Raw genomic sequence first — 26641 nt, forward strand, 5'->3', positions numbered from 1 at the left:
CACAGGGCACCCACAGTCTTTCAGGCTGACCACATTTTGCACCAGTGAGATCCAGTAGGTTTCCCAGTTCCACAAACAGTTCTGTCCAAACAGCTGATGAAGGAGCACCAGCAGCATCAGGGCAGAACCAAGCAATGAGGCACATGAAGTCCTCAAGTCTGTTATCCTGCTGGAAGAAATAAGCCTCTGAAATGCTTTTGATGACATTCAGCTCACTCATATCATGTACCTGGAACACAAACATGCCTGTCTGAGCTCAGCCAGCCTGGGCATCCCTTACTGTTGGGTGGGCAGAAATGGATATTTCTGGAGCAGAGTCTGGCTCCTATTAAAGTTATCTTGGGGAGAGGCTGTGCACAAAGGAGAACAGAAGGAATAATACTGGTGTGCCAGTGAGGAATAGTTATTCAACAATATTCCCAGTGATGTTCCTTGAAAAGCAGAAATGTGCATTTTTAGAAAACAAATGGTGTTTATTGACTGACAAGAACACAAACAGAGCAGACACTAGTGCAATACCAGACAACACAGCCAGCTGCACAAATATGCTTGTTATAATCAAATGGAAATCAGTTACAGATTACATAAAATTTAGAAGGTACAAACAGGACTGTAATGCAATTTAAAACCCACAGCACCATTTTCTTTCTAGAAGATATATAAGAAATATAAATAACATCCATACTTCCTGTAACAAAAGTTGTACATCTTGAGGTAGACAAATGTTTTTCTTTTCCCTTAAAGCACAGCCTTTTTTTGTTTTTTTCAAGTGACCCCATTGTACTCTTTCAAATTGCCTTCCAGTCTTACATCCCATGTTTGAGTACATACAAATGGCCATTGCATGAGTAGGGTTTGTTACCTTACCCTGTTTGTTAGTGTCCACTGGTTTGCATGGCCCTTTCTGTTGATCCAGTAAAGCACTTCTGATGCCAGCATTGCACCGCCCTTCTATAACAGCAACAGTACAGAAAGACATGGATCCCTGGTTAAGCCTCAAGAAATTACAGCTGTCTAATCATTTGTTGGCATTCTCCACATACGTGATTTCTTCTCAAGCAAGGGCAGCTCTTCCCTTGGGGCTGGTGGGGTCCATCCACACCAGAACTTTGTAATCCTCATTAAAACCTTTCTGAATGTTATTTCCCTCCTGCAATAAGTGTGTTGGACAAAGTACCACCAAACCCAGCATCCCAACACAACAGGAGAGGCACTATAGACTGGAATAGGAAGTGCACACTGAGAGAGGGCATGTCCTATGTCTGCACAGTAGCCCTCGTTGTGTATAGCGAGGATTAAGCTAAAAGTATTAGAGCTATCACTGTTCTTAGTTTACTTGGATCTAAGATACAGAGAAAAGGATTCTTCCTCAATCAAAAGACTATATAGGAAAGCATGTGCCTCTCAGACTGTTACTGTCAGTTACCACACTGAGGCATTTGCACTTGGGGAAGAATTGTTTTATAATCAGGACCTAGGATTTCACTTTTGCTGCCAAAAATTTTCCATGCAAAGACTTGTGCACAATGCCCTTGAATTTCCATCGTTCCAGTCACTTCAGTTACTTCTTGCACCTATAACCAAAGAGATGGCACATCCTCTGGATTTGTAGTAGATCATAAGGTGTGCAGCATAATTGAAAGCTCACACATAGATCAAATGGAGGCCCAGGTCCTCACATCCTGGATCTCCAGGAGGTGGCAGAAGAGCTTTGCTCAACATGGTTTTGCTTGGTTTTGATTCTTGAAAAAAATACAGTTCAAGCCTGGGCATACGGAATGCTGACCAAACCCAAGTTTTGCTTCCTGGTCACACAAAGGTTCCCAGTGCTGGTAGTTGAAGTAAAGCATATTGCTAAATGTCAGCCCAGTTTGTTTCATGTCTGGGCAATAAAACAGCCTTGGCTAACTGAATGAGAAACAAGCAAAAACAATCTTGCCACCTCAAGCAAGCTCCATCTCTCCTTTATCTGTAATACTATTTCTAAAACTTCTAGCATTCAAGGATGCCAGAAGGAGTGATACTAACATTGCCTCAAACTCAACACATGCTCAAGTCCTTTTCCTGACCCTCACATGAAACATTTTCAAGAGGTATTTATTATTTATTTTTCCATCAGTTTTCACTGTCTTGGTTCCCAGGCTGAGAGAAGCTGTCTATTCTGGGTGGCAGGGGTTGAGCAGAAAGCCTTGGCCTTCAACTGTGAAAGGGAGGAGCTGAAATTGCATTTGATCTTGCAGAGCAAAGCCAGAGGAGACTAGACTTCCTTACCCAGACTTCTTGGCTTACCAGCTCAGTTAACAACCAAACTTTGCTCCAGTAAAATGCCAAACCTCCATATTCCACCAAGCCCAAACTCACCCCAAGGAACCTTCCCCTCCACAGATCTTCTCCATGTTCACCCTTCCTCAAGCAGCTGCTGAGCAATGCAGTGCAAACAGCTGCCAACGCAACAGTCCCTTTTGCTATATCAGAAATTTTCCTATGAAGTATCTTTTTGTCCTGTATGTATTCAACACTTCCTCTGTGGTGCCAGGACTTCCAGGCACAACTTTACCTTTCAATTTACTTTATGTACATTATTTTTTGACTTTAGTAATACAATGTTCTTATGAGATCCCCATGGCACCGGGCTAGCCCAACACTGAAGACAAAGGGCAGTTCCAGCTCACAGTCGCTGGCAGCAAGACTGGACAAAAACAGGGTATTGCATAGACACCGCCAGTTACAACAGGTCACGGCTCAAACAGTAACATAGATCAGTGCTAAAAACCTCCACAGCTAGAGGTAATCCTTGCACATTTCACAGGAGCCAGCGTTTTCATGAGGGATGTGGGACTTGGTGACACCACCTCAAAAGCATGAATGTCCAGATGATACACACGAGAACGAAGTTCCGTTTCAAGTGCTCCAAGGCAGTATCTAATCCTGCCTTAAATGTGTCTTCTTTGCCTGAAGGGTAGCTGAAGGACCAACTCAGTCCAAAATATCCACACTGAATAGGCTTGAGCTAGCTGGCTAAATACAGGTGTCTAGTGCCCATTGAGATACCCTTGCCACAAACCTGTCCTTCAGTTCTTGCTGACGTCAGTGTTTTGGCTTCACAAGATACAAATAATCAAAGTTGCAAGTTCTACTAGTCTGACCATATTCCTCTCTGCCTAAATAATCATCTTACCATCATTTTGGTCTTGATTTTGAGTCTGTTGTGCAAAACACCTAACATGCCTCTGAAATGGCACCTCCTGCTCAAAGCACTGCAATATTTGGAGCCAGATAAAGGTCCTTACTAAAATAACATTTTTAGCTGTGTGAAAGCCAGATTTGCCTTTGAGATGGGAGAACCAGTCTACAAATTCGAAAAGTTCTTGACAGGAAAATGAAAGGTACTAGTAGCATGTATTTCCTTTCACTCTCACTGCAGAGCAGGACAAGGTCATTGGAGAAGATTTGCCAACTACCTCTTCTTGTGTGGTTTTCCCCTCTCCTTTTTACAAGAAGAGTACAGAAGAGTGAGTCTGAGCAAGACAAAAAGCTTCACTTGGCCATGAGGACACTCTGCAGGTAACTGGAGAGTACCCCAAGAGCCCTCAAACACCAGCCAGGCTCCTGTTTAGCTCATAGCCCAAGAGCCATCTCAGCCAAGCCCCAGCCTCTGCTCTGTTACTGGAGTAACTGGGTAGGGGAGAAAGCAGATGTTCAGTTATGCGTGGGATGGCTTGTAGATCCTTTCCAACAGGTCCAAGCTGGCTTTGCAGGGCAGGAGTGCATCAGGACTCCTTAGACCTGCTCCCAACTGTAGGAGCAGTTTGCAGCCTTACACTTCCTAATGCCAGAGAAAACCACAATGGTACTCCACTGGGTCTCACTGAGCACACAGCTCTTAAGAGAAGACCTAACACCCTGTGTGACATAAACAGCCTGCTCTTTTAAGAAGTGAGATAGCAGGTCCATAACCACAGACTCACAGATTAGCTGGGATTGGAAGGCACCTCTGGAGATCATCTGGTCCACCTCACCCGGCTCAAGCAGGGTCAGCTAGAACAGGTTGCCCAGGACCTTGTCCAGTTGGGTTCTGAATATCTCCAAGGATGGAGACTCCACAACCTCTCTGGACAATCTGTTCCAGTGTTCAACCACCCTCACAGTAAGGAAGTGTTTTCTTGTGTTGAAGTGGAATTTCCTGTGGCAATAACCCCTCATTGGGATCCAGCTGTCAGCAAATGACGCTGACCCAAGTAACTTTACTAGGAGATTAGAACCATGATTTTTCTTCTCCAAACAAGTTTGTGGCAAAGTTGGAGACAGAACTTACTAAATAAATGAAAATTGATGTTCTGTCCCAAGCTCTTGCCTGCAGTGACATTATGCAAGACCTGTTGTCTGATCTACAAAATGCTTGATTCCCAATCAGCAGTAACGTGCCTCCCTTAATTAACTTTATCAAAATTAGCCCAAAGAGGGAATAAAAAAGAATGAGCTCATCAAGAACACTTTCACCCAGCTAGGAGAACCCTAGTTGCCCTCAAATTATGGGATCTGGGTAAGCAGAAAGGACTGTGCAGGCCCAGAAATTACCAGCCAGTGGAAGACCTAGAAGTGCAGTTTTGACAAGGGTATAGAGGTGTCTCTCTCACTTCCTTCCCAAAGAATGAGATCCAGCTGTGCTTCCCCTCTCACCCACCAAGCCGCATTCTCTGTTGACATGAGAATGTCCCATGCAATGGCATGGGATCTCCAAATACCCTCTCAGATGTTGGAAAACCCAGGAGGTCAGGCAGGCAGCTTGGGATCAATAGTGCAGAGCAGAGCTACTTCCTCTGTCCTTTCTCCTATGATGCCAGTTCTTAACAATTTTAATTCTTTGGGATGCTTTAACATTGTGTTCAACACTGAGGCTCGTGGGAAGATTTCAGCTCTGAGAAGATTAAAAGCAATATGTAAATAATGGTCTGCTCAATATTAATTTCTGGAGCATTTAGGAAGTAAAAAAAAGTAAGGCCAATTAACCCAATTTGCACTAATATATCTGTCATAAACACTTTAATTCAGTTCAAGTCAACTTAAGCCAGAACAAGGGATAAAAAGGACTAAGCCCATTAAGAGACTTGTAGATAGCCAAAGGGAAGGTGTTACTGGCTTCTGAATAGCCAGTTAATAGCTAGCTCTGCCCTGAGCCAGTTCTCTGCCACCCTTTCACAAAGCAGACCTCAAAAGTAGTTGTGAAGAGCAAATGGACAACAAGGTCAAGAGTGTGAGAACATCACTGCAAAGTAAGTGCTAAAAGCGTATGGAAATGTACATAGTAGCTGTCTCACTTCAGGACATCCACACAGAAGAGCTGGAGCGCATAGACAAGATCTCACTGCTTGTTAGGAGAACTCAATTACATTGAAACACTGCCTAATTCCAGTCATGCCACAGTCCATTCAAAGAACCTAAACCCATGTCTTTATCCATTATATTGCAAATGAATTTTGATCTGAGGTTGAGGATTTAAATATCCATTCTAGCACTAGCCAATCCACACACATCGGCATTCTACTTGCTGGTTTATAGCCATTACCAAGACTGAGAAAATACAGCAGCTTTGTTTTCTCAGGGGCTCACCAAAGCTGACTCACAGTACAAACAGGGAACCTCTAACTGCTGCTGCAGGATTAACCAGAAAGTGCCCTGGAGCAGGCAAATACACTGCCAAGCAGTGTAATACATCTCAACACCCAGACAGGTTGTGTCACACACCTCTGTGTCTACATGGTGGCCAGAGCAGGGGCTGCCTCACAGCCACTCCCAAGACTGCTCTTTAAGACCTAGCCAAAGAAACAGAACAGGCTGTTTCTGCTGTGCTCAACTTATAGTTAACTACAGAAACATGGCTCAAAGTCAGGGGACCACAATTCTGCAGCAGGCTGTGCTCTTTCCCTCAGGTCCCTTTCTCTCATGACAGATGTCTGCATTGTCTAGATGTATCTAACTTGCCAGCACAAAGATTGTCACTCACAACTTGCAAATTTTTTTAGACAGCCCAGTTACTGTGGTTCCTAAATCCCTTTCAAAAATGTTTTCTAACATTAGTACTGGGCAGAACAGTGTGATGCGATGCACATTGGGTACCAGGGCACTGACTAGTACACATAAGGGAAAAGGCAATTAAAATTTTGATTGGGAGGAAAAATGTGGATAATTAGCATCACCTGGCTCCACCACCATAAAATAGCTCCCCTGCGATGCAGTACACTGCAAAGGGTAACTTCACAGACTTCAGCTGAGTTACCTGTGATCAACCCAGTGTAACTGAGAGAATTCCAGATTTCTTGTGGATAGCAAGGTTAAAACACGTTTAGAATGCACTTGGAGTCTAACGCCCAAAGTTTAGATCTGGGAGATGACAAGACAAGAGCTCCATTTGTTTTTCAAGCAATATTTCTGAGACGCAAAATGTGCATCAAATGCATCAAAATGAAGCTACTCAATAGTGTATCTTTGAGTTCAGAGCAGCGAGGATTCAATCATCTCCCAGAGGACAGCACTTAAAATGCCCTACTGCCAGAGTCATTTTGCCTTGGTGCAAGAACATGCCTGTCCCTGATACATCAGGATCCAGTCCAGTTGGTTGTCTCTCCAGTCCCTTTTTTTTCCTCTTCTCCCCAGGACCAGGGCCCAGGCCCTCAGTAGTTTAGTGTTACCACCCCAAGACATTTACATAAGTGCAAGTGAGGAATGGGGAAGAGGGATATTCCTGCAGATGAGAGTATAAGGTTTAATTCAAGAGACATTTTGACTGCTTCAGTGTTTCTGCTGTCCCCACATTACCGCCATTCTCTCTCCCTTCTTCCTGATCTATTACCTGACAAAACCTCTGGTTTTCATCCCTCATACAGGGGCTCTCGCCAGGTCAGGGGATCTCAACACTGAGATAATAGGAGTGCTGGACACTGTGGTTCTTGCCTTTGCTTTACCCCACAGCAGAGAATCATGTCCTTCTCTCCTTACTGCTTTCTTTTCCTCTAAGACTTGTCCTGACCCACTAGCTACTGCTTGCAGCTGTAGACCACCTCTTCCTGCATGCACTGTTGGCATTCAACATAGCAACACCACTGCACCTGACAGTGGCAAGAAAAGGTAACTAGCCGGCTCTGGGTGTTATAACCTCGTCCACAGCACATGCTGTCACAGTTACCCTCCCGAGAGCAGGTCCTCCCAGCAGTTCCCAGGGAGTATTTGCTGGGCCGGCAGAAACTGGGGGAGTCTTCCACATACACCAGGTCAGTGGAACGGGGTGAAGCAGGATGCTTGGGGGAATGGCTGTGTCTGTGGGGGCCAGCCAGCTCTGAGTGTCCCACTGCATCATTGCTGGTGCTGAAGACCTTGACAGCATCATCGTAGCGCAGCTTCAGCAGTCGGCCAACCTCATGAAATGGTGAAAGCTGCTTCCAACACGTCCTGACAGCACATGAGCCGGAGACACCATGGCACTTGCACGTAGTTTTGAGACCATTCTTCACAGCCTGATGAGGAAAAGAAGTGGTAATCATTATTGGCCAGGACTGTGAGATAGTTCTGGGTACAGCTAACATCTCAAATTCCAGGCAGCCCAGAATTACTTCAGTTTTATTGGCATTATTCCTATTTTCCTGAGCAAAACTAAAAAACACACAGGAGCAGCCACAGAGTTAACTGGAGAGCTGGAAAGCAGAAAGCCCAGACGCAGACAAATGGCTGAACACTGAGGCCAGCCAAATTCTTACTAAACGCATATTTGGAACAGCAGGAAGAGTTAACCATGAAACCGCGCATATCCAGCATGGTGCATTCCCTTTCTTGATGTCTTCAAATCAAGGCAATGCTATAATCACAAGAAATTAGGTTCAATAAATGGAAAACAGTGATAAGTCAATCATCCATAACATACAGGCCAAACTGCTTGATCTAATGGTCTTCCTGACCAAGCTTGTGACATGTACCAGAGAACACAACAAATCACCAGCAGACCCAGAAGTGAAGTCAAGGGTGTCAACCCTCAATCTGTTTCACAGTTTGAACCAGCTTTGAAGCTCTAGCTGCACTCAAAACTCCCTGTGGCTATGGCATAACTCATGGAGTATTTTAGCCAGTGAGTTTTACAGCTGTTACTGTGCTGCATATTGTTGTCACTCAGCCTCTGACATCAGCAGAGGGTGTAGGCTGTTACTCTTCCATTCCAAACATGCAAATCCTCACACCAGAGTTCAGGAGACTTTCCAGGGAGCTCTCGGTACCATAAGGCCCAGAACACACAGGTAAACGGGTCTGGTTATTGAGTAAGGGCTCAGAGACAGCCTAAGCTGAGGATGGGCTGGGAAACTTGCACTGAGCTTTAATTTCTTTTTGGGCACGATGCCGTGGCTCCTCACCTTGATGCCAACATTGGTGTTGTGGATGTCCACCTTGGCCCGCAGGTCTTTTCCAATCCTCTTTTGACCCAAGAATTTTTTCAGGAACTTGGTGCTGTATTTGAGGTTGTCTCCACAAACACCCCACTGCCAAGCCTTGCGGTTCTCCAGGTCTGGGGAGTCATCACAGGTGCAGCGCTCCATGCGCCCAGCACTACATGCTCTGGCTAAGGAGTGGGTGAGAGCTGCAGAGGACACTGCATAGAGGAAAGCAGTTTCCTTAAAACCTGCACAGAAGAAGTATTAGAAGAGGGTAGGAGCAGGAAAGGCAAAATATGGTTTTCATCTGCCTCACTAGCTCTCCTCGCTCTGGCCATGAAATCACTGGCCACTAAAATCAAGCAGAATGCTTAGAAACAAAGAGACAAAATTCTTCCATTACCTGCACACTGTTTCTAGCAGTGAAACTGAATTTCAGGTTTGACGTGACTTGTGTATTAACACCCTAGTCTCACCTGGTGGCTGTGGCTGATTCAGTACTGAGATAGGAGACCACTCAGGAATCAAGGGATGGGTGCCAACAGCCAAATAGTCCTGGGAAAATATCAAACTACAGAAACTGACAAAGTCATGGAACTCCATTTGCCACCATCCTCGCCACACAGCTGATATGTGTGGATAAAGGCAGTCACTGAAACCATGATGTGGATTAAAATCATGAAGTATTTATTAGAGACCGAAAAAATACTAAAAACCCTGACCCATTATCTCAAAATGTTTTTAATTGGGACTGTGTCAACATAGCAGTATTTCCTATGGAAAGATCAAATGTACTTTGATTTGGAAAGGTTACGTGTTAAAGAACATCCTGGGCAAGGAGAATAATTTTCTTTTATATAAGTGGACTTTGTGGCTTCTCTCAAAAGTATGTACTCCCAGTGATTGTGGTGATGCTTTCTGAATCTATTCTCCTTTTTAAAGCAAGCTTCCCAGCTGAGCTATATTTGCCCTGATGTACGTGACCATGACACACCATGACATTTCAACCAGGACAGAAAGTACAGTGTCTGAAAAGAAATTCAGTTCGAAGACATGGGCTCAGATAGGAATGGACATATGATATTCCCAAATATGACTCCCATGAGCTCCACAGAAGTTCTAGAACAAGAACTGACACAGACCTGACCTAAACCACAAACTATTTTGTTTTTATTATTTACCTCCTCTCCAATTTAATGCAGTGGAAGATCTTAACATTTCCTCCAGGGTTTATCTGCAGAAATTAAAACCATTAATGGAACACTGCATATCAAGACCACTATTTAGGAATTAGAGGAAGAAAGAGAAAGACAGGTGACTGTGATCAATAGCTCAGAGTGCAGAACTCGATAAGACTGGCCAAAAAAAAAAAAAAAAAAAAAAAAAAGAAAAAACAAGAAAAAGATCTGGTTTATGAAAAACGTAGCACTTGTGCATTTCCTGCCACATTGGAAGGAAACAAATCTGTTTCCCAAAACAATGAAAGAATGAGAGAACCTTAGAGACCTGATCTAGTCTTGCAGTTAGGCCTGCTTTGAGCAGACATTGGAAGGGACCTCTGGACCATCCAGTCCAACCTCAAATCTTTCCATGACTCTACTCCCTCAAAGAATTCCCATCCAGCTCTCTTTATAGATCAGACCACTAACTGCTGAGATCCCTGTGAGGTCACCATAAAACTGACCAGAGAGCAGGACAAAGAGCTCTTCTGACAATTATCAGTAAGAAGACGGAAAAATTGATTGATCATGAAAACAATGGAGAGGCCACATGAGCAACCTCAAGATAGTCTTCACATGAACTTGCTGGAATTCCTAAATTTTAGATGAAAGAACTAGCAACAGTATGGACATGAATGAGAGAGTCAATAACAATGCGGAGTCATCCTAAGTCTGACAAATCATTCCTGTAGCTAATCTCCAAATGCTTAACAGATTCCTAATATCTTACTTGACGCACTGACACCAGAAGAGGAGAGAGCACTTTAGAAAAGCTTTCCCATACCATATGAAGCTAACAGCACCAGTCAGTTCCACATACCCTGCTAAATCTGACTTTGTGGAATACCACACTACTCCTGCTATTTCTGAGCAGTGGTGGTTTGGTTTCTCCTGTGGTAATCCATGTCGGTGCTGGCCAGATTTCAATCCTCTTGAAATCAGAGACCATTGCTTGTGGTCAGGCCATTGCAGACAGCAGCAACTGAAGATAACGAGCATACTTTCAAATCTGCCCCTTCTTCAGCCTCTCCTACCTCTTTTAAAGGCAAAGGTCCAGTATCACCAGAATGCCAGATGCTTGTCTGAAAAGTGTAAGATGATTCCCTCTACTTTGTAATAAGGGTCTAATCCTTGTTTAATTGTTTAAGTCACAAGTTGTATGTGTAAAGAGAAAGCTGAGTGGCCCTTAAGCCCTTGCAGGGTAATAATGAGCAACAGAACATCTATTTAAGTTGTATTTTCAGTAGATCACAGCACAAACAAATGAGATTCAGCTCCAACTAACATGTTCTTGAGAAGATCTAAATGGAGCTTTCTCCATGTGTGCAGGCATCTACCCTCCCACTCTGTCAATGCAGCTCTTGTTACCATAGCCAGTGGAGCCTGGAGGGCAATTCCGATGTCCAGGCTTTCAGGGTCTGTCTTAGGGCTGAATGACTCTCCTGAACCACTGACTACGTTGCTAGTGACCATCATGAAAGCTTAAACACTTAGCACATAGGGAAACATCTTAAGACAGATGTGTTTGCTGGGCGTCTTGCTTTGTAGGTTTGATTGTAAACATCCGGTGCAGAGTTGAATTTCAAGATGCTGAAGCAAGCCAGCTCCTCCTGGTAGGACTCTTCCTCTGGAATTATTTCTGTAGCTCAGCAGCCTACAAATACAGAAGGACTTTTTCTGTGATGGCAAGACACTGTTCTGTGGCGTGGTGTGCTGTACACCACAAAGAAAACTATAATAGGAGGAGTTTAGCCATATGGCAATTCTGCCAAAGGAAAGATGGTCAAAGCCAAAGATTTTTCAAGGTTACAATAAAGATAGTGGGAGCATTTTAGAACAAGAGGAAGAGGCTTCTCTCTGCAAGAAAGTAGACTGCAAAGTTATAGAATTGTAGAAAAATTTAGGTTGAAAGGACTTCTGGACGTCTCTAGTCCAACCTCCTGCTCAAAGCAGGGCTAACTCCAAAGCTAGATCAAGTTGTTCAGGGCTAGGTCCAACTGAGTTCTGAAAACCTCCAAGCATGGAGATTCCACAGCCTCTCTGAGCAACTGCTCCTGTGCTGTTCCGCTCCCAGGTTCCTCGTAGAATCAATGAAACCGCTGCTTGAAGATCAAAGAATCTGACCAATGTGAAGCAAAGAAATGGAAGGATGGAGGAAAGGACCGTGGAGTACTCATTTCTCAAAAAGGATTTTTCCGAGTGGCTGGATCTGAGCTATCTTTGCTATAGGTATTTATTTTTTCCAAATCACCATGTTGTTTGAGATGAAATATGGCTTACTCCAGCAGCAGCTGACTGCATTTATGCCACACCTTGAATACCAAAAAAGATCACTGCTTTACAAGCTTTATATGAAAAAGACATCAGCTGTCACTATGCAAAAAGATGGCTTGAAATGTCTTCCCAGAACCATTTTAAATCTATTTTTATGGATTTTTTTAAAGGAGAAGTTGAGAAGGAATGCAGAGAGATTTTTGCACGGATCAGTGAAGAGTGATAACCACCATAAGTGACTGCAATAGTCATGAAAAGATTGTAGGTTATGCAAAAGGAGTTTCCCAGCTGTGTCCAGAGGAGTGTCAATGTAAAACAACAAGTGGAGCAGACTGTGAAATTAAATCTGGCATTTCAAAAACCGGAAAGCCCTTGGCATTTCTTTTGTTACTAAAATTATGTAAATACACAAAATGAGAAGGTGACGTCTGTAGAAGCAGGAAAAGCATCTGTGATCCCAGGCTAGCCACAGAGGTTTTTTTAGTTGTGACTACAAATTAAGTAAGTGTGGCTTTTCATCAATTACAAAAATGAAACATCTTACTGGGACATGAGCTTTTTTCCCCCTCTTACAGTGATAAACCCATTAAAAGACTGTGTTGAAAAGTGTGCATTTTTCTCTACAGTTCCTCTACAACCATAGCAATAGCAAAAGGTTTAATCATTTCTAGAACTCTTCAGCACTATTTGGGTGAAAGAGAACAATCCATTATCTCACTGACAATTTCTAAGGCAGCAACAAAACTGCATCAGGAGTATGTGAGAAACAGATCAAAAGTAGCAACTGAAAATGTGAATGTTCTTTGTGAAGGAAATTAACCTATTTGGAAGTTTAAGAAAAATGAGAACTAATAATTGCTTGCAGCCAATTGTCCTCTCATATAGGAGATGTGTATAGCATACTTAGCTATATTAAATCATCATTTGATCTTGAAGCTTGTGTAATAAAAGTTTTCAAACACTTTTCCTCATCTGCCAAAACAGGTTTTGAATTACAGGTGATATTTTATTTCGTCAGTCTGGAGCCCATGGAAATGTTGAGGCATGCCACAATGAGATAATCAAATGTTTTCCAGCTATTTGAAGATGAGGATTACTCAATTGTCATTTTCAAGTTCTTTGAGGCTGATGAAGGTAGAGATGTCAGAAAGTCACTCAAAATGATCACAAATAATTTTTTCCATAGTTTGCTAGAAAATTCACAACAGTCTTAAAATGAAGTAATCTGATCTGTATATATAGGTATACATATTTTTATATGGAGATCTGATATATGACATTTTCTAAAATATTAATTCAATATTTAATTTAATAAAATTTGATACTTCTTAATTGAAATGTTAAAATGTTTTAATTCCAATGCTAAAAAATTAACATTTTAATTTCATCAAGCAAAGTTAATATTGGCTCATTCAGCTTCTTTCTTTTAAAAGACATTAACTCTTTAGGTAACTAAACATTATTGAAAGACTGAAACTCAATAAAAGGCTGGTCACACACTTGGATGAAGGCAGGTTCAGCAGAGTATTTGTGCATGCTCTGGGAACTTGTATCAAGAAATTAGTCTTAGGGTCTATCTTCATTCTATTTTTTTCAACTTCTTTTAGTTTAAGGAGTTTACTATTCTCCCGTTTACCTCAAATACAGAATTTAAAGGACATTTTCTTCCTGTAAAGTATTCTGTGAAACAAAAAGCCAGTGACTATTTTGTGCACTACAACTGAACTTCTGTGGGAACTCCAATTGTATGCGAGAGTCTTACAAGATGTTGTAAACATGCACTGAAATACCTTATAGCTGATAAACAGGTTTTTTAAACAATAAATTAGGATTAAATTCTGCATCTGAGAACAACAGAGATTTACATCGGAAGATATCCAAAGAGCTGAAAAAAAGCCTTTTCTTAAAACGTCCCTTGAAATAGGGCACTAACCCTTACTTTCCACAGCGTCATCCCTGATTGCCAGCCAAGAAAGATGGTCAGCTTAGGAAACTCTGGTCTCAGACAAAAATCCACAAGCCAAGGGTGTGAATTTCCTTCTACTTTTCAATCAGTGACAAACAATGCAGCAAAAATGAGGATAGGGCACTTTTATTTTCTGCAGAAAAAGAGCCCATATCACACTCCTATTCCCAGCTCCCATTGCTAGCAGTGTCAGATGATCTCCACACTCCCCGGTTACTGCCCCATGTCCCAGCTGCCTATGAGATACCATATCCAGGAGCTACAGCACCGAGTGAGATTTGATACCACAAAGAAAAGACTACCTTGTACCTCGCTTCAGCAGACTAGTCCGTCCTTCCAGGCTGCAGTTCCAGCGCTCGCTGCGAAACTGATACTGGCACTCCATGATCCCAAGTCGGATGGCATCCCGCAACGTCTCTGCCAAGCCGGGCTCTCTCCGGCAAAGCCTCTTCTGTTTGCGGGACAGCTTCAGCAGATCACACTGTTTCACATGAACCTTCCCTTGGGCAGAGTTTGTCGAGGACCCCAGGGATGGGAAGTGGGTCAGAGCTTCTTTCCCAGTCAAGCTGAAAAAAAGCAGACAGAAAGCAGGAAGTCAGGGAAAACAACAGTCATGGAAGAGAAAAGAGAAAATCAGAGGGAAGGATAAAAGATACTCAGAAAGCTGCTAGCCAGGGTACTTTACCAGCTCAGAAGACTAGTCAGTACAGACTGATTAGATCTAGTATCCCATCTCTACCACGGACCAAGACAAAGTAGAAGCCTAACACTGTGGGGAGAAAGAAGAAACGCATATGTGTTGTCACCAGCAACGCACCTTGGGTGGGAAGCTCATTTTTATTCCCTGAAAGGATGTGTTTGTAGACCTGCATTTTTTTTCCTTCACAGCGCCTTCACAGCCACATAGATGGATTTATTAACCTGCATTTTTACACAATGGTAAATGGTAATTTAATCATACTGCAGGTCACTGTATGTCACAGTACTGTACTTACTCCCAAAAACATTAGCCACATCCCTTCAGCTTTATGTGTGTCCTGGTACTATGCCACTAGCTATATCTAGGAAAGATGAATAGAGAGAGACACTATTTATCAGAGAACACCTTTCTAGAGCAAGCACAACTTTTGTGGGAAAATATTTTTTTTCTGAAAAGATGGGGGTCAACTAAAACATATTGCCAAATGAAATGGTAGTGCACTTAACGTGTGCTTATGCATGTTTAAAAAAGTCACAGATCTCAAAAATCTTTAATTCTCTTAATATTTTTAGAATACTTGAAAACAGAGAAATTATTCTGCTTTGATGCAAACAGACTGGGAAAAGTCATGTATTTGCACAACACGAATCAGGACTGCCATTAGCTGATAGAACAGGGAAGAATCAGAGAAACCCCCCAAAATGCCAAAACCAGCAAGACAGATAAATGGAAACCTCCAAGAACCTTTACCGCTTGGCACGTTTCAGCTCCAACATTAAGACTTAGAGGCACCCCCCCCCCCCCCAGTCCATTACTTGCTGTGCAAGTCCACAGCTAGTTCAGCACAGACAAACAGATGAGCCAGTTGGTTCTAGTTCCTCCTCCCCAGTCTGGCAGACTGGGCTACGTTGCTCTACAAGGTGCGTGTGGGAGTCATGCAAGCAAGGCTGGTTAGGGAGGGATATATAAGAGCAATCCATAAGCCATGTCTACAAAAAACAAACAGCTACCAACCCTATCACTGGTGTAGTGACTCTCCACCAGCTTCCCTGCCCATCTGGGTCCTTGAACAAACCAAGCCAGACAGCGATGCCTGCTAATCAATACAGCAGGTTAGTAAGTTGATACAATGCCACAGTTCCCTACAGCAGTGTAGACATGAGAGTATTCGCCTCACTGCACTATTACGTTTCCCACAAAAAGCATGGCTCTTTAGCAGAGGTATCTTTACCAGCTAAATTAGCTGATCAGGTGTGCAAGTTTCTCTGCAAAGAAAGTCGGTCTGCACTGATGTGGAGGAAAGTCTGTGTCAGTGAACACGACAGTATAGGTTTTCTCTATCATGCTGTGGTTTGCAAGCAAAGAATTTTCATCTATGAAGCTGAGCAAGCTGAAGACTTTCCTGGCTTCACAAAAGAGTTATTTCTAACAGCCCCTTCTGAGCTGTACAAGCAAGAACATTTTCTTAGGAGGGATATAACCTTCACATTGTAGGGTGCAAATCAAGCACTGCAGTTAAGATGTTAGTCTCCTGGAAATTCTGTAGGCATCTATTTCTGAGCTAGTTGTCTAGATTTCTCTATCATCAGTGACAACTCAGTCTATCCGAGTGTGGGAATTATAGCACAATTCAGTTGACCTAACCTAGGGATGTACTTCAAATCATCACTGAACTCCAAACCCTTTTTAGTATTGACTAGCTCTCCACTGACTGTAAAAAGAGTACACATAGCTTAGCTACAGAAGCCTACACGGACACTCACAGTTAGTCAGATGAACCCCACCTTGCTTGCCTGGCATTTGGAGCAAGCACACTATTACTCACTATGTACAAAGACAGAGAGACAAAGGGAACTGTATGGCCCACTGTGCAACTGGTAGTGAGCTGACTCAACTGGCCTCGCCTCCATTTAATATCCCACAGCACTTCTGCATTCATTCTCACAGTAGCCTGCAACTTCCAGGTGGGTGCACGCACACATCTCTAATTACACACAACAAGTGGCCATAGGATTAGCTAACACACGGAAGTCATCCAGAGACCTGTGAATGAACCAAGAAATCATCCCAGAAAGCAACAAATATTAAACTTTAGAAACTAAGTGGATGAGAAGAATCTCTTAATCCATTTGTCACTGCTGAACTGGAGGACAGAAACATGAGATGTTCCAGTGAAAGCCAAGAGATAAACATGTGACACTGAAAACCAAAACAGAAATACCTGGGGCCAGATGCAGCCTGATAAATTAATACACTTGAGGTGACTGAGTTTCAGAAAGCAACTCAAACTGCATAGTCTTAAGCACTATCTGACAGCAAACACTGCTCACCCAGGGCAGAAGCACCTGGCACACAAGGCACAGGGCAGTCCTGAGCTGGAGGAACTGCAGTGAGGAATGCAGGATTGACTGAAGTGAGCAAGACCCACACATGATGAACAAGCTTTGACACGTCTACCTAACCCACTGTGGTGCTTAAAAATCAACCTACTCTTCCATTGAAGTTAGATTTCCCTGGGTGCCTAAGCACGTGTTCAGCTCTGAAGCACGTTAGAGGTAAGACCAAGAAAAACCAGCTCCACTGTCGGCTCAAGATGGAGAGGGAGGGACTTAGATATCAAGAAAAGTTTGATTATTAGAGATGTTCAGACTATACGTAACTTACTGGGACAGTACTGGGTTCAGGAAGAGGTGCCACCATTACAGTAACTGGAGGAGTGAGACCATTTGCCCAGAAAGTAGGAGACCCAGACTTTGCATGATAGCTGCAATCCAGCACTCACACATCCCCAGAAAGCACACTCATCAACAAGTTAGATGTGAGACATGGTTATTTTCCATTTGTCATGTGTTATCTGTGCTCCCATGCAGCAAAGCTTCCCAAGTTCATGGAAAAAGATAAGAAATAAAAAAAAGAGAACTGACATTGGGAAGGCAAATCCAGAGCTTCCTATAAGGACACTGAAATTGCTCACTGCTGGAAAACCACATATGTGATCTTACCAATCTCCTGTAGACCAAGCTACTGATTGTCCACATACTGACAGATCTACCATTCACGCCAAACATCCTAACTCTCAATGATCCCTTCCCAAAACAAAGAACTCCACTCCTGCTAGTTTCTATCCTCATTTTAGTGCCCTCCATTCCAGCTAAACCATCATTCATGCCTTGTCAGATTTTTCTGAGACAGAAGGAGTAGCTTCTCTGACTGTTTGGACCTACTCATCTCCTTCCTACAAAAGATGGAATCAGCTCAGAGCCCTTCTCTTTTCATGGTGGCTTCACAGGCAGCAGGAGCTCCACTGTAGAGGCATGGTGAATGTGTTACCAAAGCCCACTTGTAGCACTCTCTCAATTGCAAATGAAGTAGAAAGCAGCAGAAATAATTGCTCACTTTTTCTTCTTGTCATCATACATGCTGGTTCCATGGAGCAAGGATATTGGCCTAAAAACCATGAATCCCTTCTCACAGGGAAGAGCTATGGTAGATAGTTCTTCAGTCTCTTGGTAAAGGGCAAAGCAAAATCCATAGGATAGAAAATAAAGCCAAAATATCAGACCTGAAACAGATACAATTTAATTGAGGGTTATCAAGATCCCTGAAGTTTGTAAGGGTTTGTAGTGAATTTTCTCACATGGCAATTTTAAAGTCAATTCTATGTTCTTGTATAGCTCATTGGACATGGTATTCACATCAGAACGCTGACTCAAGAAGGAAAATGTTGTAGTGTGTAGCCTATTGTTTAAAAGTGCGTGAGTACAAAAGGTAGCAAATGGATCTTGAAATTTTTATAAGAGATGTGAGGATCTACAGAGCATAGGAGAGAGCTGTACTGGGGGAGTTGGTGGAAATCCTCAGAATACAATGGAATTAGTGGACATAGATTAAATACAAAATAGTGGAGAAGAGTCAATGCAGCTTCTGTAGAGAGAAGTCATGCCTCATAAACCTATTACAGGTCTTTGAAGGAGTCGTTGACTAAAAAAAACAAGGATGATCCAGATGCTACTATCTACTTGAACTTCCAAAGTTAATAGATTTCCAGACACACAGAACAGCTCCTGTATGAAGAGCAACTGGATAGACTGGACATCCTTCACATTTTCCACTTGGAGAAAATGGGATACAAGGAGAGGAGAAGTTTGTAAAATCATGACTGGCCTACAAGTGAGTAAAGAAAGACTATACCTGTCTCTTACATGCAAAAACTAGGGGGAATTCTATGAAGTTATTAATCAGTAGATTAAAAATAAATGAAAGGAGGTACACAGCCTGTAGGTAAACTACAGCCCTTCTTACTGCAGGACACCAGGGATGCTAAAAGTGTATATATGTTCCTACAAAGTCATGGAAGAAAAAATTTGTAAGGGCCCATTAAACACAAAGGTACTTTCTTTGACACAGGAAATCCTTGAGGTGCAGACTGTCAGAAGCTGGAGAGTACTTTGAGAAAACATCATTGTCTGCTAGTTCCTTTTAATGCTTTTTCCTTCGTGCTTATTATTGTCCAGTGTTGAAACCAAGCTGTGAGGCTAGCAGAACCTTTGGTCTGACCCAATACAGCTGTTCTTACAATCTTGGACAGGGATTATTTTAAAGATGTTGTATGACCTGCATTATAGGAGGCCACTGAGATTTGGGAGAATGTGGTATTGCCATTCTCCAGACCCTGAAGGACGTTAGATGTTAATATTTGTGAAAAACTCAAGTAGGATAGTGACAGGCACCATAAAAACATCCTTTGAAGAATTTAATTCCGTTTTCAGAACAATCTGAATAGTGCACAGCAAATACAGCCTGGGACCACACACAGAGCAAAGATACCAAGGATGTGAATTATATTTATACCAAGTATAATTCATCTTTTACATGACACAAAGCAAAAGCCCTGTGGGAAAAACGCTTTCTACAATTGGATCCAGCAGTAGTTGAAATTCCTACAGAGGTAATGCAGCATCCTGCACAGATAGGCAAAGTTATTTCTTAACACTTCAGTTCTTCGTCATTTGTGAATTTCTAAAGTTGCAACAATAGTATAATGTTAACTTACTTTTTCTTTTTTTTAATCACAGAAAGTAACTTGTCTTTCCTCTAAAAGTGGAGTATGGAAACAACCAGATGGAAATAATGCATTGAGTAGTAAACACAATGAGCAATAAATTGGTTAATCAAAGATATGTGACGAAAGCTTTCTGCAGTATACCTTTCTCTGGAAGTCTTCCTCATGTGAGCTATCACACTCTTTTTATATAACACATGTGAATATCGGCATGAAAAAAATAATAGTGCCATGCTTGGAGTTTCCTACAGACATTGGGCTTCATTGCGTAGGATTGGTGCACAGACACAATACTCGAAACACACCACTTTCATTTCAATTTAGGGAAGCAGGCAGAGAAATTGAAGGAGTTACCCAAGGTCACCCAGTTGACCACTGGCACAGCAGAAGCCACTCTGATTCCTAACAGGTATAACTAAGGTTACTCATGTAAATAGAAGGCTGCAGGCTCTGACCATATTAACTATAACTGTATTTTATTAGGTAAAACAAACATAAAAACGGATTAACATTACAGTAAAAGAACATTCTCAATAAGTTAAATATAAAATATGCAGATATTTGCAGCTAGGCAAACTGCACATCATTTTTAGATGATTTAGAGTTTTTTATCTACAGATCATACAGCAAAAAAAGTAAAATCTTTGCATTAATGCACACCTGCTCACAATCTGGAAAAACAATAAGGATCTCAAACTTTTAGTTCTACTTTTCTGTCTAAGCACTTTGCTAAATTCATCATTTTCCTTTAATCTCCTTCCAGCCACATTCCAGCTGCTTAAGAGATTTTTAATGAGAGCCTGTTCCTGTGCAATGCCCAATGTCCTCTGGATCTGAAAGGTCTTTAAAACCCTTAAAAATATGCTTTTTCTCCCTCTCCCAAGAAAGGAAAGAAATCAAAGGGAGCCACAACAGCACTTCATATCTGATTTCACAGGCCTTTCATGTTCCACAGAAATATCCACACCCCCCCAGATTGCTGCAGCAAGCATACAGGAAAGGCCAGGAGAACACTGGACAATGACAGATCAAATTAAGGTGCACGCAGGGTCCTCAGCTATCCTCTCTCCCTAGCAGCTCAGTGGCACAGTTTTAATCCTTTCAGAAGCAACACGATTTAATTGTCAATACTTGTCCCTGGACAAATGGATAGCCAAGAGCAATGTTGTATCGGCTTGCCTAAGTGGGTTGGTCTCCTGTGCTCTGTATCATCAGTTCTCTAAAGAGAAGGTGGCAGAAATCCCCAAAGCAGCACCTTGGGATAAGCTATTGCTCTCAAAGGTTTTTTATTTGTCTCCCTCAGAGTTTCATTTCAGACCTTCAGGTAGATGTTCATATAACTGCTGCTCTCCAGGTCTGTTGGCAAGCTTTTTGCTCCTCACAAAGAACAAGAGCTTGAATTAAAAACTGAAGTGAGATTCATACAGTTATCTGAGGTTATGAGTTGGAGTCCTTGGCATTGGGCTTTCCAGCCCTTAAGCTCTCTCTGTTGCTGCAAACCCTTTCTGGGAACAGCAACAGATGATGTGTCCAGATGCAGACTTGTTTTTATAAAAAAGAATCTTCCTGAAACTCCACAGAGAAGAGCATATAAATATCTCACAGAGGAAGAGCTGACTGTTTTGGGAGGAGAGGTATGTAATCTGGTGTGGGAACTCCCCAACTGTGGGAACTAGTTGGGAACTGCCATGGTTAGTGTCTATTCACCAGCTGAATTAGGTCACTCAACTGTACCAGTTGCTTCCTCCTTATTTGCTTTAGGCTCCCACAGTCTGGACATCCTTGGTTTAAATCCTTCCCCATCTAAACTCCATCACATGAAATCATATCTGTGTAGCTCTTGATTTCAGGGGCAGTGCCGTCCATGCTGCTGACAGTCTAACCCAAGCCAGCGCTCAGGTCAATCACTGCGCTGATGACCAGATTTTCAGCCTAGCTCTGAACTGGTTGCATTCTCTGAAGTGTCCCCTAGAAGAAACACTCAACACAACCTGGTGAATTTTTAGAAGTTATGATGCCCTGAGGTTGTAACTAAAGAGACTCTGAGAACTAAAGATGATCAAAAAGCATTTGTGGAAAGCCCTTAAATATTCTTTGCATCAAGAGCCCCACATCTTCTCCGCTGTGCCAGACACTACAGACTCCATCTCTTCAAGTATTAATTGAAACTTTCCTTTCCCCTTCATTTCTACTCTTTCTGCTAACGTACCCTTTTTAATATTCCAGCATTCTGTCTGACTGACAATGCAAAAAAGATGCTGTAACAAACTGTCCCAATATACTGTACTTTGAGGAATGTTTAGGCAGCCTGTAACTAATATGGACCTTTAGTTTATCTGTCAGAGATGCAGTTCAATGCTAATTTTTTTCCAGGAGCATTTAGAGCTGGACAGTCCCTATTTGTAGCAGATTTGGTACAGTAGATTCAACAAGGGAACGCTGCAATTACAGTTACCAAAGAAGTACGAAAAAGTATATTGTAAGGGTATTTAAATATATATACATATATATATATAGGGAACAAGCTAGCTGGATGAAAGCTTATTTGAAATCTCTAGAAAGCTATTGAGGAGGTGAGGACAGGGTTTTTGCAGGTACCTGTATTTATATTAAGATGTCATCTGATATGTTATTTTCTAAACCATGCCTGAAGCAAGCAAGCCCAAGCTTTAATAGATTTGCAAGTCACATGTTCCTTTCACTATCTAAGGGATCAACAAACACAAATCAATCCAAGAGCCAAAACTTTTCTTCATGTAAAGGAGCAACAGTTGTGCCACTGACTTTGATGGCACACACAAAGCAATACCTACAGGGGACACACATAGGATGAATTAAGCGGAGCTGCGAATCAAGGTAGGACATAATGTGAAATTCCAGGATGCCTGGCACTTCCTGCACCTACCACGGGTATCTCAGGACGATTTAAAAGAAATGCTGCAGCAGCTCCTGCTGCCCACAAAGCACAGGCCAAATGGGCCAGTGAATGAGACGTGCCGCAGACCGCTCCTGGAGATCTCTCTAGCAGAAGGCATTGATAAAGTTTGTTGCCTCTGCCTACCCAACAACATCCTGCCTGAAGTGGGTCTTCTCTAAAAATCTGCCCTGACCTAATTCTAGGAAGAGGGAAATTGCTGCCCTCTTAGATATGAAGCACTCTCTACCCTCCAACACTTCCCAAACTGTTTTTTACAACCAATGGGTTGCTGACAGCTTTTAGTGAGGTCTAGAGTGATTCCCATCCATTCCAGGAGTTGTACATCCAGAAAGAAAAAGCATGGATAAGAGGAGAAGGAGGAAACACCTTACAGGAGGCAACAGCATGGGGGAAGACTGAAGTCAAAGTGAGAACATGGTCTTCTGAAATTTGCCCACAGCTGCCATTATTTCTCCATTGCAAGACTATGTTCGCCCCAGCAAGACTTCTGCTCTATATAGTTACAGATGATCTTCATCTTTCCCAGGCTCTTTGGCCATTTTTGCTGGACCACCCTGTGCACTTCTTGCCTTACTTTTGTCCTGCCACAACCAAACGCGGGTAGTATTTTCTTCTGCAGTGTCAGCCAGCAATATATCACCTTTGCCAAATCCACACTATACAACCCAAAGAGCTCAGGCCCTGTCTCCAACGACAGCCACACAAAAGCCTCCTTTACTGTCTCTAAGGTGTCCTTATTTCTCTAAGGTTTTCTTAATAAAAAGGTTTGGAAAGCCAACATCTGACTGACATGTCTAAGTCTTTCCTATGCAGCAAAGCTTAGGCATAGACTACTGAACCAGAGCCTAAGGGCCCCTCCAATTCAGCAGCAGTTTTGGAGATGAGATTACATTTCTCCCAGACTGAGTCACATCAGGCATTCATATCAACACTTCTAAGATATTCAAGTTCCCCTCTAGCCCATCGACTCCAATTTGTGCTGAAAGCATCCCTATATCTCATTATTAATCACCACCAAACACTCGTTCAGTTCTTAGGCTTTCATTTCTGTCTCGTATTCCTCCTCGTGACTTTTAATAGATGAAAGCGAAAAGGTGAGAATGCACAGCACATGCCCGTGTCAAAAGCCCTCAAGGAAAAAAAAAGAACCACAAAAAAGTGAAACCACAGCCACAAATTCTGAGATATACACCATCAAAAGCCAGCACACACAAATTTCATATGACTAGAAGGCAGCTCATACCCAAAAGATCATTGTTACAAAAAGAATCATCATTCAGGTTGCTTTAACAACTGAATCCAGCTTGAGCAATAGTCAGTAATTGCTTTGCATGAGTTATCTGAAAAGGAAATACGAATAAATTCGCTTCCACTTAATATATCTGTGTGCACATGCTTCCTGTAACCGGAAAGCCACACTCACTGCAACCCAACTCCATAAAAAGAATATGCCTGTACACACATTACAAATGACCAAGCAGCAAGAAAGGTAGAGTTTTCCCTGTCATCATGCACTTAGATATGAGTTAGGCTAAATAATTAATAAACTTAAAATCCACCTGATCTAAGGATGCTTTCAAACAAAAATGAAATAGCAATCATTGTCCTAGATAAGGGTGCCAAGCCAGCAGACACTTGCAAGTGAACGTAGGAAGAAGTGACTGGCATGCGATGGGAGGATCAGCAGAGAGGGACCGAGATCCTCTGCTTGTGTAAGTCAGCACAGCTCTGTCCTGAACGTTACACTCACATACAGCAGTGAGTTTGAGTGTATTAATACTCGTGCATCTCCCAACACTCACTACGATATATGCACTGACAGCTCTGCTTACCATAAAAGTCTGAAAACCTGTGTATGAAGCAGCTTACGCAGAAAACAAAACACTTCTTCAGGGGAATTTCTGTATGGACCCAACTGGTTAAAAACTTTCTGTTAAAAACTCTTCATCTTTAACCCAAGAAAAATTAAAATACAAAGAGAGGAAGGGGGGGTGAGGGTGGAAGTTGAAGCTCTGAGCCTGACATGTGCCCAGCAACAATCGCATGCAGGTGATCCTGAGCAGCATCCTGCGCTGGAGCATCAGCTTTGCTTCGCTGAGCCCAGTCCTCGCCAGCCCTGCAGAGCGCTGCAGCTCCTGGGTGTCATCTATACCCTGTCTGCCGAGCCCCGCTTCCCTTTGCCAGTCCCCCCCTCCCACCTTCTTCCCTGCAGGGAAGCAGTTTGGAGGCAGATTTCAAAGTCAGAAACTGTCCTGGGGTAATTTCACCTCCTGAACAGAAACACAGTTCCAGGAATGTGGAAAGTCACTGCTTTTCTCCCTATTGCTCCACCCTAATAGTCTTCCATCCCGCTCTTGCCCCCTGGGACCGTCCCCCCCAGTCCCTTCCCCTGGGTGCCTTGGGTGCACAGCAGGGCTCCTGGGAGCACCCAGCACCACCACCGCTCTCCAAACCTCCCAGGGAACCCCTTGCGCCCATCCCTCTCCCCCAAACGCCCCTCAGCGCGGGGTGCCACCGCGGGGAGCAGGGTGCGTGGATGCACCGGGCGCTGCAGGTGGGCGAGCAGCCGGACTCGGGGGTCTCCGGCCTCCGCGTACCCCCGGCGCCCACGGAGCAGACACCCGCGCGCAGCCCCCGCGCCTTGGCTCCGCCGCGCGCGCTGCAGCCTCCGCGCTGCCCCTGCCCCGGGCTCCCCGCGCTCGCGGCTCCGCGGAGCCTCCGCGCCGTCCCCCTGCCCTCGGCGGCCCCCGCGGGCCCTGCGCGGAGGCGGCGCTAGGGGCGAGCCCCGCGGGCGGCGCTGACCCGAAGTAGGCGGCGGCGGGCGGCGGCAGCGGCGGCAGCAGCAGCGGCAGCAGCAGGCGGCAGAGGGCGGCGGCGGAACAGCGCATGGTGCCGGCGCGGCGCCGCTCCGCAGCTCGCTGCCCGGCCGCCCGGCGCCGCGGCTCTTTAAGCGGGAGGCGGGGCGGCCCCCTCCTCCCGTCCCGTCCCGTCCCGTCCCGTCCCGTCCCGTCCCCCCGCCGCCGGGGATGCCTCGGCGCCGGGCACCCAGCCCGCCCGCGGCGCCCGGGGCTCCGGAGGGACCTGCCGCCCCCCTGGCCGCCGCCCCACGGACCTGCCCCCCCACACCCCGGCCCCGGGGCGGTGGGTTGGCCCCAGAGCCCCGGCAGCCCTCGGGGATGGGGTGCCTGGCCGCGCCTGGCCAGGTGCCTCCTTCCCCGCGAGCTGTCCAGCAGCGGCCTCCGCGGCTGGTACCTGCGGGAGGTGGGCAGGGGCTTGGCGGTCTCCATACCGGCCTCAAGGATGCTCGGCGGCACCGTGCACAATAATAGCGACATATGCAGTGGGGGAATGTCTTACTCCCAAGGTTTACCGCTGCCTTTGGCAGTGTAGCATGACCGGGCAGCCAGCAGTGCAGCAGAGCAACCTGATGCCTCAAGGAGAAGATGAAGTGCTCAGGCACCTGGTGTTCACCCAACACGTTCCTGCTTCCACTCAAGTTTGCTGCCAGGTGCGTTGATGTTCACAGACACAGCAGGTAGATTCAAACACGTGCTCTGCAGCATGTTCCCCCAGGCACCTAGAACCAAACATGCATTGCACAAGCAACATCTCATAGAAATGTTGGTGGGAAGGATGCTCTTCAGCTTGTGTTTCTGGGAAGTTTGCTTTGCAGACAGTGAGTGCAAGCTTTTGAACTACAGCACTTCATAGTGATATTTAAAGAACACATGTTGAAGCTGCAATCCCTGCAGCAGTGCCTTCAAATATCTCATGCTGGGGAGGGAACTACTGAGACCTATTTTCTACTACTGAGGCCACTGCTGTTCTCCTGCCCATACTTGGGCTTTTTCTTTTGGATTTCCTACACAAGGGCTCCTGGCAGCAGGTCTTCCCAGGGCAAAGCACCTCTAACAATGCTTCTGCCTAAGACTGGCAGAGAGAGGGAGATCTAGAAGCATTTTCTTTTCAGAACATGTAGGTATGGGAGTCAGCCTTTTGCTCCCATTCCAAAGTTGTTCATAACACCATTCAAGACAACTACACGAGTCCACACCAGCATGGCTTTT

At 44.1% G+C, this 26641-nt stretch overlaps 1 protein-coding gene across 1 annotated transcript; it reads right to left on the reverse strand.

The window, feature by feature from the left end:
* Positions 1 to 448: 448 nt before the first annotated feature.
* On the reverse strand, positions 449 to 25475 carry WNT9B (Wnt family member 9B). Its single transcript, XM_064524421.1, has 4 exons — positions 25377 to 25475; positions 14184 to 14440; positions 8397 to 8662; positions 449 to 7511 (listed from the first exon to the last, which is right to left on the reverse strand). Exons 1-4 carry the CDS (start codon positions 25460 to 25462, stop codon positions 7035 to 7037), a joined length of 1086 nt encoding a protein of 361 aa, XP_064380491.1. The 5' UTR covers positions 25463 to 25475; the 3' UTR covers positions 449 to 7034.
* Between the last annotated feature and the right edge of the window lie 1166 nt (positions 25476 to 26641).

Source organism: Dromaius novaehollandiae, chromosome 22 (genome assembly GCF_036370855.1).
Source record: "Dromaius novaehollandiae isolate bDroNov1 chromosome 22, bDroNov1.hap1, whole genome shotgun sequence".
NCBI lineage: Eukaryota > Metazoa > Chordata > Aves > Casuariiformes > Dromaiidae > Dromaius > Dromaius novaehollandiae.